This window comes from Peromyscus maniculatus, chromosome 14 (genome assembly GCF_049852395.1).
Source record: "Peromyscus maniculatus bairdii isolate BWxNUB_F1_BW_parent chromosome 14, HU_Pman_BW_mat_3.1, whole genome shotgun sequence".
NCBI classification, from domain to species: domain Eukaryota; kingdom Metazoa; phylum Chordata; class Mammalia; order Rodentia; family Cricetidae; genus Peromyscus; species Peromyscus maniculatus.
In genome coordinates this window covers 70151555-70164185 of record NC_134865.1, presented here as the reverse complement: position 1 = coordinate 70164185, position 12631 = coordinate 70151555, and the positions used below count along the sequence as shown (strand labels likewise).

The 12631-nt window shown below is 43.0% G+C and overlaps 1 protein-coding gene across 12 annotated transcripts in view; it reads left to right on the top strand.

The window, feature by feature from the left end:
* Positions 1–9275: 9275 nt before the first annotated feature.
* Positions 9276–12631, top strand: part of Eml5 (EMAP like 5) — a 122317-nt gene continuing 118961 nt past the window's right edge. For 7 of the 12 annotated variants that reach the window (XR_013044454.1, XR_013044456.1, XR_013044455.1 and 4 more), the window contains exon 1: positions 9401–9658. Coding sequence is in view for 8 of the 12 variants with exons in the window: in XM_076551182.1 (XP_076407297.1) it covers positions 9462–9658 (197 nt within the window). In the remaining 4 variants the exon portion in view is untranslated. Of the gene's footprint in view, positions 9659–12631 lie in introns of all 12 variants that reach the window. The other 5 variants (XM_076551181.1, XM_042261026.2, XM_076551179.1 and 2 more) reach the window with 2 other exon arrangements.

The window sequence follows — 12631 nt, the reverse complement described above, 5'->3', positions numbered from 1 at the left end:
CTATTTTTTTTTTTATTTTTGTGAGGACAACAAGGCTTTTGTAGCCCAAGCTGGCCTTAAACTCACTATGTAGTCCAGGCTAGCATCAAATTCATCATCCTCCTGCATTAGACTTCAATACTAGAATTATACTGAGCTACCACATCCAGCTTTGGGCACTTTCTTATAGAAATTTTAAGAACTTTGTTCCTGTCAATGTAATTGTTTTCCTTCACATTTTTCAGTGGAATGACCATGATGTGTCAAAGAGATTATCTATCTATCTATCTATCTATCTATCTATCTATCTATCTATCTAATCTATTTCATATCCTTCTTGAGATTTTTCTGAGTTTCTTGGATCTGTGGCTAGCTTTATAAAATTATCAGCTCTTATCTTTTTAAATATGTGTCTTTGTTTCCTTTTCTCCTGAGACTTCAATTACACATCTATTAGTATGGTAGACTATTGAATATCTCACACAGCTTTTCAAAGCTCTGTTTTCTGTTCTACTCCTTTTTCACATTTATTTATTTATTTCAAATTTATTGCTGTAGTTTAAAATAACTAATCATTTTCACGGTGGTGTCAGTCTGCTGATGGATATACTAAAGAAATTCCTGGCCAAGGGAACTAGTTCAGGAAATAATGAGTCTTCTGGTCTTGGACAGACAGACAGACCCCCCCCCCCCGACACACACAGTAAAAATGTAAAATGTTAAAGGAATTATTCATCTCTGTTGTATCTTTACTTCTGAAAGATTTTTTTGTAGCTCCTACTTCTACTGATATCTCCTATTACTTGTGTGTGTTATCTACTTTTTTCTGCCAGATTCTTTTACATGTTAGTCATGGTTATTTTAAGGTCCTCAATAAGTTTCCCTCAGAGAAGGAGAACCAACAGGGTGTGTGTGTGTGTGTGTGTGTGTGTGTGTGTGTGTGTGTGTGTGTGTGTGTATGTGTGTGATTGTTGTAGTGGCTTCTCACATGCCCTTATGAAGATGAATGTCCCACAATCTGTCATCTTCAAAGAGGCCCAGTGGCATGATTCCAGCTGCAACGCAAAGTACTGAGTGCACAGGAGCCAGTGTGTAATTATCAGGCCAACTCCAAAGGCCTTGGGAGCACAAATATCTAAAGTGGAACAAGAACATACTAGCCGAAGTCAAGGTCAAACTTGCCCATCCTTCACTTTTTGTTTCTATTCGGGCCTCAATAGACTGATGATGCCCATTTGTATTGGTAAAGGTGCTCTTTCTTTTTCTGAACCTAAATCCTTTAAAACACAGTGTGTATGCTAATTTTCTAGATTACTCCCCCATAGTACCAGAGCTAATGATTCACACATGGGCACTCAATTTCTGTGTAGGAATGATTTTCTTTCTGTGAAATGCTTTCCAATGGTAGAACTTTTGGTAATGTTCTTGAAGGGATTAGAAATGTGAAGCAACTTGAAATAATTCAGCAGTAGTTACAGAAAGCCACTCCAACAACCTATGACAACTTTCTGAATCTATGCCAGTATCCACAGTTAATTCATCTTCCAGCCCTGCAGCATTGTTGGAGTATGATTGTTTACGGACCTGAAAATATTCTGTTAATTCACCGAGCAAAGAGTTCTCGGGTTTTATTAGGTTGGTGTCAAGACATACTGCTTATTAGGTGTGCTGACACTATACTGTATTCTGTTATCTGCTGTAACTGGATGTTCTCAGTTATAAGGATAGGAGAAACCAGGTATTACAGCACATGCTTAGCATGGGTGGGTTCAAGTTCCAGTGGGACAGGTGAAAGACTCAACTACTGAAAAAATATATTTTACATTGATTGTAGTTTCACTCCATCAGGAACTCAATACCTTGTAACAGCATATTGGTTCTGTGTTAGGAGACAATGTTCAGTAAGGCTCTCATGTTTCTGCATCTCTTTGAATGGGAGGCACTGACCACCTGTGCCCTAGACTACTTTGCAATGATGCTTGTGGAGTTGATGACCACAGAAAATAAAGATAATGTCTCTTCACCAGGGGACAGGTTGATTATTTGTCCATTTGATAAAAGATGACATCTCCCTTTGGAGCAAAGCTCAGACAAGTTTACTGCCCATTATAAAACATCTAGGTTCCCAGTGCTTAACTAGGATTCCTTTTCAGTCATATAGGTACTGTCTGACCCTCTTTGTGTGGGAAGTAGGGCTAGGGGCACCTGACTGGTTGCATTCATATGGAAGAAGCTGTCTAATGGAACTATAATGGATGGGCACTAGTTCTACTCCATCACGAGATGACCTTTAACCAGTGAGAGAAAGGACTCAGGAGGAAGATGAACACATGAATTCTCCTCCTTTCTGCTTCCTATGGAATACTTTAGGGCACAATTTCTCTTTGCACTGAATGAAGGAAATCCCATGTGCCAGGTGGGTACACTTGCTTACTTAGCCTGCTTCCTCTCTTCAGAAATCAGAAGGTGGCAGCCAGGAAATAATGCCTCTTGTGTTACATCTTATTCTTGATTTCTAGTTTTCCTTGCTTCACATCCTTTTCTTCAACCTTCCTGCTCTGTGTTTGTCCATCCCTGGTATGTTGTCGCCTTAAGCATTGCCTTAGTCTGTTTCCTTGAGAATCTAGGCTTAAAGTGTTGACTAAGAAGGAAGACCAAAGATCCTAAAGAATAAATAGATAAATGCATGCTTTCCAGTATACACACTATAGGGATAAAAAGAAATAATTTCCTAAAAATCCAGTAGCAGGGCTACTATGAAGATTGCACGAGTTTAGAAAATGTGCTATAGAAATAAAGGGAAGCCAGTTCTGGAGAGTGTGGATGGAACTATCACAGGAAACGTTGGAGAAGGGTATTCATTGGCCAGTGCTGCCAAGTAAAGCAACCAATCGGGTACCCTAGACACCAGAAATGTGTTGATGTAGTTCTGGAAGACAGACCAGAGATCAAGCTGCCAGCATGATTAGATCCTTCTGAGGAACTTGATGAAAGAAACCATTCGATTCCTTCCACGACCTTCTGCTAGCTTCTGATAGGTGTAGGAATCCCTTGGCGCTCCTTAGCTTACCTCTGCCTTCATCGTTACATGACATGTTCCCCCTTGGGTTTCTGTGTTCAAGTTTCCCCTTCATGTAGGGATGCCAGGCATATCAGACTTAACCTAGTCTGGGGCAAACTTTTATGTCTACAATGAAATCTTTTCCAAATGAGGTCAAACTCTAGAGAACTAGGGGTAAGGGTTTCAACTTGTGATTACTGGGGTCTGGGAAACACAGTTCGACCCCTAACTAGGCAGCATACAATCCAAATCTGGACTAGACTTCAGATTCAATAGGATTCTGGGTTGGCAGTAGATAATTGAGACTACAGTCCAGCATACAACTGTCCCACGAGTATGTCTGAAGTTCTGGAGAAGCCGGGTTAATTTTAGGGATGATCATTAATGCAGGGTGACTGGACATCAGGGTCAGCTCAGAAGAAGGAGAGAGTAGCTGGGGATAAGTGTGCTAAAACAGATTGGAAGTTTGGGGCGGCACAATATCAGTCCTTCATTTTATAAACAATTCAAAACTGGCTAGTTTGTTTTATATTACTTGTTATAGTTTCCTAATCATAGACACAATGTTGTGATTGAATAGCTGAGGAGTTGACTCAATCAATAAAATGTTGGTCTTGCAAGCATGAGGATCTGTGTTCAGAGTTCAATTCCCAGAATCCATGTTAAAACAAAACAAAACCAACAATAAAAACAGCAAAAGCTGAATGTGGTGGCTGTGAGCTTGTAATCCCAGAACTAGGGAGGTGGAGACAGGCAAATCCTTGGGACTGGATAGACAACCACCTAACCTACTCAGGGGTGAACTTCAGACCAGAGTGAACCTGTCTCAGAACAGGTAGATGGATTGTCCTGAGAGATGATACCAAAGTTGCCTTCTGGTTTCCACAGGTACATGTGCACATATCCTTGCATGCACATGAATACAAACCACATACATACACACTTACACAAACTGTAACCAAAATGTTGAATTGGGGTGGAGAGATGGCTCAGTGGTTAAGAAAACTGGCTGTTCTTCCAGAGGACCAGGATTTGATTCCTATTACCCGCATGTCAATTACCAACCACACAGTTCCATGGAATCTGATACCCTATTCCTGCTTCCACTGGCAATGCATGCGTGTGAGATATAGATATATACAAGCAAGCAAAACAGCCATAAAATAAATCTTAAAATTTTATTTTTATACATTTATTTTATATTTATATATAATATGTTCATATATTATTTATAATGTAAATATTTTTGGAGAGAGAGGGTTCGCAAAGGGGTCTTGACCCACAGGTTAAGAACCACTGGTCTGCAACATCATAAGGCATTTCATCGGTCATCATTGTAAACAAGCAAGTTAAGGGCAAGATGACCTACCAAGATAATTAATGTGCAGACTGAGCCTATTAAGCACCATGAGACCCATGATAGCCACCTGAAGTGGGTGAAGGAAAATCATGAGAAGAAGAAAAAAACAAAACAAAACAAAGATAAAGGTGCCTGGGTTCAGCTGAAGCACCAGGCTGTTCCACCTGGAGAAGTACAGTTTGTGGAAACTGACACTAAGGAGCCTGGGCTGTTGAGCTGCTGGAGTCCATTCCCTTTGAATTCATGGCTTAATGTATAAAAAGAAATAGAGGACCTAGAGTGTTAAAATTTTTTTAAAATAAAACACAATGTTGGTTGGCTGTTCCCTATGAGTTAGAGAGTTTACCATGGTTTAAGTTCCCAGTTTATTTTCTTATTAGAGTCGTTGGTTTCCTTTGGTCCCTTTCTGACAAGTTAAGGACTTTTTCGTATGACATTGCTTCCCACACGAAAGCTCAAGGAGAAGCTCCATTTCTTTCATTAAAAAAGAAAAAAGAAAAGAAAAAGGAAATCTACCCAACAGTTCATGAGTGAGTAGTGACTTTGTCATCTCTCTGACTTCATTCCACCCTCCTCTCCATGGAGGTACCGATTCATCCTCATTCCTCATGCAGAATTTTCCTGCCCACATCCGGCTCCTTTAGCATCTCTTTTTCTGGGCCAGGCACCCATTCAGGTATTTCCCCAAGCAAACAGAATTCTCTTCTCATGGAAAATTCTGAAAAATAAGATTCTCTTTTTACATATGTTTTTAAAAGGCTCTCACAAAACGTACCCAGAATAGTTTTAAAATTATCCGTATCACAAATCTTAGCACGTTGGTGTCTTTTGTTCCAGTTGCCATTATATTATATAACTGGGCTCATTCTATATATACATTTATTTTGTATTCTACTTAAAAAATTTATGCATTCTATTATAGAAACTTGTCGTTGCTGCCAGAATGTATCATAAAAAACAATTTACAATTTTTATAATATTTTTGCCATATTGGTTGGATGAGTTTGCTTAAAACTACCCTTCTGGCTAGACATTTTGGGTTCTATATTGTCATTCTCCTAACTTGTATTAGAGTAAATACTTTCATCCTTTTTTAAAAATATAATACCGAGCTTAGTAAATGCAAGGCAAAACCAATAATAAATATTTTAACACATGAATCTTCTACACATTTTTTTTTGCTATTATATTGGGACGAATCCTAGGTGGAGAATTGACAAGCTGAAGAACAAGGCCATCTTAAGTCTTAAGATAGGTACTGCTGAAGTGTTTCTAGAGATGAGAAGTGGCATGATTAGATACAAGATTTTCATTCTACAGATAATTCAAGTAGCTAACTCTATGGAAGAGATAATTAGATGCTGAATTGAACTGTGGCGATGGGGGGCTGGGAGAATGTTGATATAGAGACAGGAATGAGAGTCAGTGATATTTCTAAAACAGAGAGCCAGGTTTTCGGGGGTGAGAAGCAGTGGAAATCAGAGGCAACTCACTCTGCCTATCTGCCTAATTAAGGTAATACTGATTTTTTTTTAATATAGAAAGAGACGATGGTTAAGATGTACAGATGTGCAGGAAAAGATAATTTGGTATGGGACTTATTTTATTTGGATTATATGCCAATTTTTAAAAGCTTTGGGTTGAATCTAATGGGCTTGTGGAATCATTGTTCTTCGGCAGGGGACATCTGTTGTTTTTGCCAGTCTGACATCTGGCACTCCTTCACAGGAGGAATTTTGGGTGCCAGTCTTGTTTAGAAGAAGCCTTGTCTCAGAGCTGCATTTATTTACACCTGGTTTTTTAATTAAATTGCAGGTGTCTTTGGTTTGGTAAATGAAGACGGGGGATGATTAAACATCCAGGTCAGACCTGAGGAATACCTAGCAGCATCCATCCCTTAGTCTGTTAACGCCATTGGAAGGGTTGGTCTTCCCCATTCTCTCTTCCTGTAGCTTTGACACACCTGGCACTACTCTGTGGCTTCTAAGGAGGATCCGCAACTCAAGCCAGCAAATTAGAGACAACGAAGTTGATGTGTACTAATTTCCAGGGGAGGACCAAAAATTAAAGCTATTTCCACGGGGATTCCAAGCTAAGGGGGATTGGGCTATAGGTGGAACTGGTGGCAATTATTTTGCTTATCTGGCAATTGAACCAACACCAAGTAAATCTAGGTTATTTCTAATGACCTGGTTCTGATTGGCATCCTAGGATTCACGTACATTGATGCCAGTTCTTGAACTTTTCAGATATTACAATTCTCTTTAATCTTAAGGTACTTTACAACCAAATAGGTTCTGACTAACACAGTAATACAGTAATACAGAAAATGATTGTTTTCAGGTAAAACCAAGAGGAATCCTACTGTGAGTACATAATATTTTGTTTTATATTTAATGGTTGACACAGAAATAAGGAATATCTGTGTTAGGTTCTGTATACAAATAAGAGTGATGAAAGGCACCGTTGCAGAAATCAAAACATTAGTACGATTTATAACTGCCTGAAGTCGATAGCTAGAATATCAGAAATTTTAGTTGTGTTTTACATGCTTTGCTTTGCTTTGCTTTGTGTGTGTGTGTGTGTGTGTGTGTGTGTGTGTGTGTGTGTGTGTATGCATAAATACTTGCCTTTGCATGTGTGAGTAGAGGCCAGAGGTCCATGTTGGATATCTTCCTCTATGCATCTTATTTAATTTTTTAATTACATCATTTTTTTTTTTTTTTAGTATAGGGGGGCACATGTACAAGTGGGAGTGAGAGGACAACTTGTGAGGGCTGGTTCTTCATTACACCACATGGTTCTCAGGGATCAAACCCGGGTTGTTAGATGTGGTGACAAGCTCCTTTATCTGCGGAGCCGTTTTTTGCTGGCTCCGCCTTCTTTTTTGAGACAAGCTCTTTCACTGAACCTGGGCCTCTTTTTAGCGGGCTGAATGGTCAGCGGACCCCCAGGAAACACAGATCTCTGCCTCCCTGGCATTCAGCTTTCTATGTGGGAGCCGGAGCTCTGAGGCTCACACTTAGGCATCAAGCACTTCCCCTCCAAGCCACGACCCCGTTGCCTACCTTATGTTTCTTTTATAGGTTGGAGGATACACAGCGTGGTGCTGACATGGGAACAGCAGCAGGAAATACTTTATTTATGTGAATTTTAGAATATTTGTCAAGTATCTGGAATATACAGCTTCATACTAGGACTTTGCATTTCAAGAAACAGATTGCCAAAGGATTATGGTTCTTTTGCTTAAAATGTCCACCAGGTGTCCACTTGTTGATCCAAGGAATGAAGATCTGAGAGTCTGGTTGCCACATTATATTTCATGACTTTCGGAGGGTGACAACACCTCACCTAGCAGTAGAGGCTTGACCACCCTTTCTGCCAGGACACTAGTAACAGATCACACTGAGAACTGATCGGGTTTGGCTTCCTTCCTTGGGTATTCATGAGTGGTTCATTTTCTAGCCACCGCTGTGCCTCAGCCATCTCTTTTAGTCTTGAGTTGTCGTTTGAGGATGGCTTAATTAAGAATGTTTTTGCTTCATACTCTACCCTTGGGTCATTAAAAATTGCAATGGAAAATATGATAATGGGAAAATAAATTATTTAAATCTATTATTAATCTGAAGTTCTTAAATATGTATCATGGGATCTGTAAAACACCACGCTGAAAAAAAAATCTGTACTGAAAGAAACTCTTATTCTTCTTCATCCTGCCTCATAAAAATTATATGTAGCTGGTAATTAATATTTTACAGATGTACGGCAACAAATATTTAATTTTTTCTAAATGTACTGCTTGAATTTACATAGTCAACGTCTCTTTCAAGAGTGATCTACCTGATTACAAGTATTTAGACCATCTGATTTCACAATTACGCTAAAACATGCCCTTCAAGAAGTCATTTTAATTAAGAGATAATTGCTAATATCCAAAACAGCAACTGAAAGAACGTCCGGGGGTGCGGGTGGGGGTGGGGCGTGAGGGTGGAAGTGGCGACACATATTTGTAATCCCATCATTCAAGGGGCAAAAGCAGGAAGATCCTGAGTTTAAGGCCTGTTCAGCAACAATAGTAACATCCAAGAGTCATTGCAATTCACTAGGACATTTTATCTAATGTGTCAAAAGTACATTTGCGAGGTCGGATTTTACTGTTGCCAAATTTCTGGACCAGAGAGCACTACAATAAGCAGAAATACACACATAAAGTATGGAGGAGACGGTTAAGGGACGAAGCTAACATTCTGGTGTTTATTCACAGGCACATGAAGTGGCTGAGGTCGCTGTAAAAGGGTGTGCGGGATTCCCAGATTCCTGGGGGGGGAAAAAAGAAGCCGCGCAACAGGAATCCAAATCTGGGGGGCTAGGGAGAGGAATCCAGGTCCTGCGAGGGTAGGAACACGTGCTTAGACCTTGGGAGGGAGGGCAGCGGGTTAGCCACAGTCTAGGGGCGAGCAGGGGGGGAGCTCCTAGACTGGGCTCAACTCCGGGAGGGGCGGGGCTCCCGGATAGGCGGGGCGAGAGCACGGCGAGGGGCGGGGCGAGAGCCTTCGGGGGGCGGGGCCGCGCGTCACCGCCCGCCCACCGGCCCGCCACTCAGCTGGGGCTCGGGAGCGCGCGGCGCGGCACCGCCGGGGCTGTGGAGGCGAGGCCGGGGCTAGACTGGAGCGCCGCAGGTGACCCCGGCAGGGAGCCCGGGGCGTGCGGGGCGGGCTGAGAAGCAGCGGGCTGGAGGCGGGCCCCCCCATCCCCGGCTTTGGTTGTGTCCCCGTCTAGACGCCAGAGCCGAGGAGAGGCGGCGAGCTCCGAGACGCGCGAGGCCCCCCCGCCGGCCGGCCGGCGGCGCTATAGCGGCCGTCAGCAGCATGTACGGTGAAGCGAGCCTTTTCCTCCCGCCCGTGGGCTGAGGCGGCGGCGGCGGCCGCCCCAGCGACATGCACCTGCCGGGCTCGGCTTAAGAGGCAGCCAGCGTCCGGGCCGCCGGCGGGAGAGCTTTCGTCGCCCGAGACCCCGCGGCCCCCGCGGGCCCGAGCCGCAGCGACGGGTGGGCGCCCCGACATGGCGGCCCGGAGCGCCCCGAGCTGCCACCTGCGGCTCGAGTGGGTGTACGGCTACCGGGGCCACCAGTGCCGCAACAACCTCTACTACACGGCGGCCAAGGAGATCGTGTACTTCGTGGCGGGGGTCGGCGTGGTGTACAGCCCGCGGGAGCATCGGCAGAAGTTCTACCGCGGCCACAGCGACGACATCATCAGGTATGGGCTCCCCGGGGAGCGCTGTCACCCCTGTCCAGCGCTCTCGGAGTTTGCACCTGCCTGTCCTTCTGCAAGTCGTGACCGCTCCTGCATCCTCCCCCCTACCCCCCAACTAGGAAAGCGACGTGCATCTCTCCAGTCCCCAGCCCACCTGCTTAGCACACTGTGTGTTCCCCATCTCCTTAGTCCCGGGGAGCCTCCTTCGGAGAGGATCGGAAGGACGGTCCGCAGGTCATTCGCCCCTCTGATGATGGCTTTGTGACCTTTCCCGTTCCATCCAAAAAAAAATCAGGAAACTTGTCGAAAGGTTGTTTGGCTAACACTTAATTCTTTCTTAGACCCCGTGATTGATTGCCTGTTAAATGAAATCTTACCGAGCCAGGGGTAGAAAATACTTAACGGGAAGACTGGCCCAAGCTCCGCAAAGCGGAGGCTGGACGTGGGTAGCGCGTCACACACTGTCCAGGAGGGTTCTCAACTCAGGGCCACAGTTACTAGTTCAGGTTTCACTACCAGCAGTTATCAACAGAGAAACTCAGGGGTTACTCTCAAGGCGATTCACGGGCGGTGAAAATTCACATTGGATGGCAGTTTGAGGGTATGCCTTGTATGAGAAATAACCCCACTGATGTCCAATTCTGTTGTTTATCTTCATCAGAGTAATCTTAAGTTTGCTTTCCTGGTTGTAATTTAAATCACAGGGGGGGTGTGTTTTGCTCTTTATTGACCCGCATCTTAAAGTTGGTCGTAATGTTTATGTATCTGTGGGAAGCAGTACATATAAAGGCTAATTTTCAGCATCTCAGCCGAACTTTTATGTTAAAGTGAGGAGCTTTAGAATTGATGGTTGCCTCAAGCACATTTTGGTCTTTTATCGAAGTGACTATTATAGAAGATTTGAGAGTGTGTTTGTGTTGCTCCTTCTGAGTTTTTAACACAGGTCCTGTGATCAGCCTTAAAATATTCCTTCATGGATGTTTCACTAGATTCAAACTAGGCACTTCAAACCAGTATCATGGTTTGATGCCTAGTAAGCAAAGATGCTCTGGTGCTGAAATTCCATGAAGTTGTGTCACTTTGGCTCTCTAGACATGTATAAAGGGGAGCGGGCCTAAGGCAAGCAGAAAGTCAGGTAGGGTGGAGCAAAGTAAACGTAAACAGAATTTGAAATTGTAGAGTGTGGAAGGCACAGTGTGGGGGGCTTTTATTATTTGTTTTGTAGACACCACAGTGAAGGTTTTCTAGATTGCACTTTTGGGGAAGGAATCTGAGGAGCAATTTTATTCTCCTCAAATTAGGATTTTTCTGTTTGTGGTGGTGATGAGGGCTTGAGACCTAATAGAAGTCCAAAACCACTAACTTGAACAGAAGTAATAGTAATTACTAATTTTACTGATCTTATTATTCACCTCAAGAGCAGAGTTATCTGTGGTGGTAATCTAATTGTATTGAAATATTATTTTGATTTGTACTGAAATATTAATTTGATTGTATGTTAATAAATAAAGTTGTCTGGGGGTCAGAGCTATTAGAGCCATAGCAAGAGTGTGGCGGTGGTGGCACACGCCTTTAATCCCATAGATATCTGTGTATTCAGGGTCAGAGCTATTAGAGCCATAGCAAGAGTGTGGCGGTGGCAGCACACGCCTTTAATCCCATAAGATCTCTGTGCGTTCAGGGATACAGCCAGCATTGGAGACATATGCCTTTAAGACCTAGGGGGCTGTACATTCAGACAGTGACGAGGCAGTCATGTGTTTGGGTTTACAACCAATGAGAAGGCAGAACAACATACTTTAAAAATACGAACCGACAGGAGGTAGGTCTCTTTTCGCGAAGCTGGGACAGCAGGAGGAAGGGTGAGATTTTAGCTCTGAGCTCTGACCTCTTGGCTTTCTCTTTTACATTGTTTCTGTGTTTCTTATTTAATAAGACGGTTGGTTACATCTACATCTGGCGCCCAACGTGGGGCTCGAACCCACGACCCTGGGATTAAGAGTCCCATGCTCTACCGAATGCTATATGTATATTTCTAATTGTATTTATTCCATCCATTTAACAATGTAATGCAAATTTCTGGTCCTTGAATGCTATTATTATCAACTATTAGGATATAAAGAAATGAAAGTTAGTAGTTAGACATTACAATAGAACTTGTAGTCATATTAGATATGTTTTAAAAATTGAGCAGAGATGTTTTAGACAGGTCATCTTCAAACCCTTCAGAGATCTACAGAATATGGCATTTAAAATGTTTTAATAACTTAGAAAATTTTTCTTTTTTGAGACATGTCAGCTCCTGGCAGTACCAATCTACTTTAGAGAAAATATGGGCATTGAAGAAACTGCATATGGAGTCAACTTTCATTCTGGCAAAAGTTAGCCACTGGACAACAAAGTATCCTCGAATCAACAGGACAAAATGGACAGACAGATCACGAAACAAGGGACTACTGATTCTTGCCAAAACAAGTGTGGTTATGGCTTTATCAAAAGGCATCTTCTGAGGCCAGGACAATATGGCCCCATCCCTGAAGTGGCCTTCGCATCCGGAAAAGGTACGGTGCCCTTTTCTTCGAAGGCAGCTTAACAGGCAGAGGGCCGATGGATTCTGTTGTACAATGGAACAGCAGCTGAAAGCTCATGCCTCTCAAAAGTAGACTGGCATTTAATAGAGGGATGTGGAGAAGAAGGGGATGCTGAGATGAAGCCATATATACACAGCCAAGAAGAATGGACAGCTGAATTAAAAAACTGTCAACAATTTCCAGAATTTAAAATCCTGAATCATGACAGGACACTAGTGGAATTCAGGTGTTTCTGGTACGTGGACTGCTCTCACCCAATGTGAGGTTGAACTGTTGACCTTGTGTACATCCTACTTCACAAATGAGTCTGTCAGATACACTAAGCCTATAGGCTGAAGATGATGCCCCAACACTGCGGAGAAACCTCAGGTGACTGCCCAGGCAG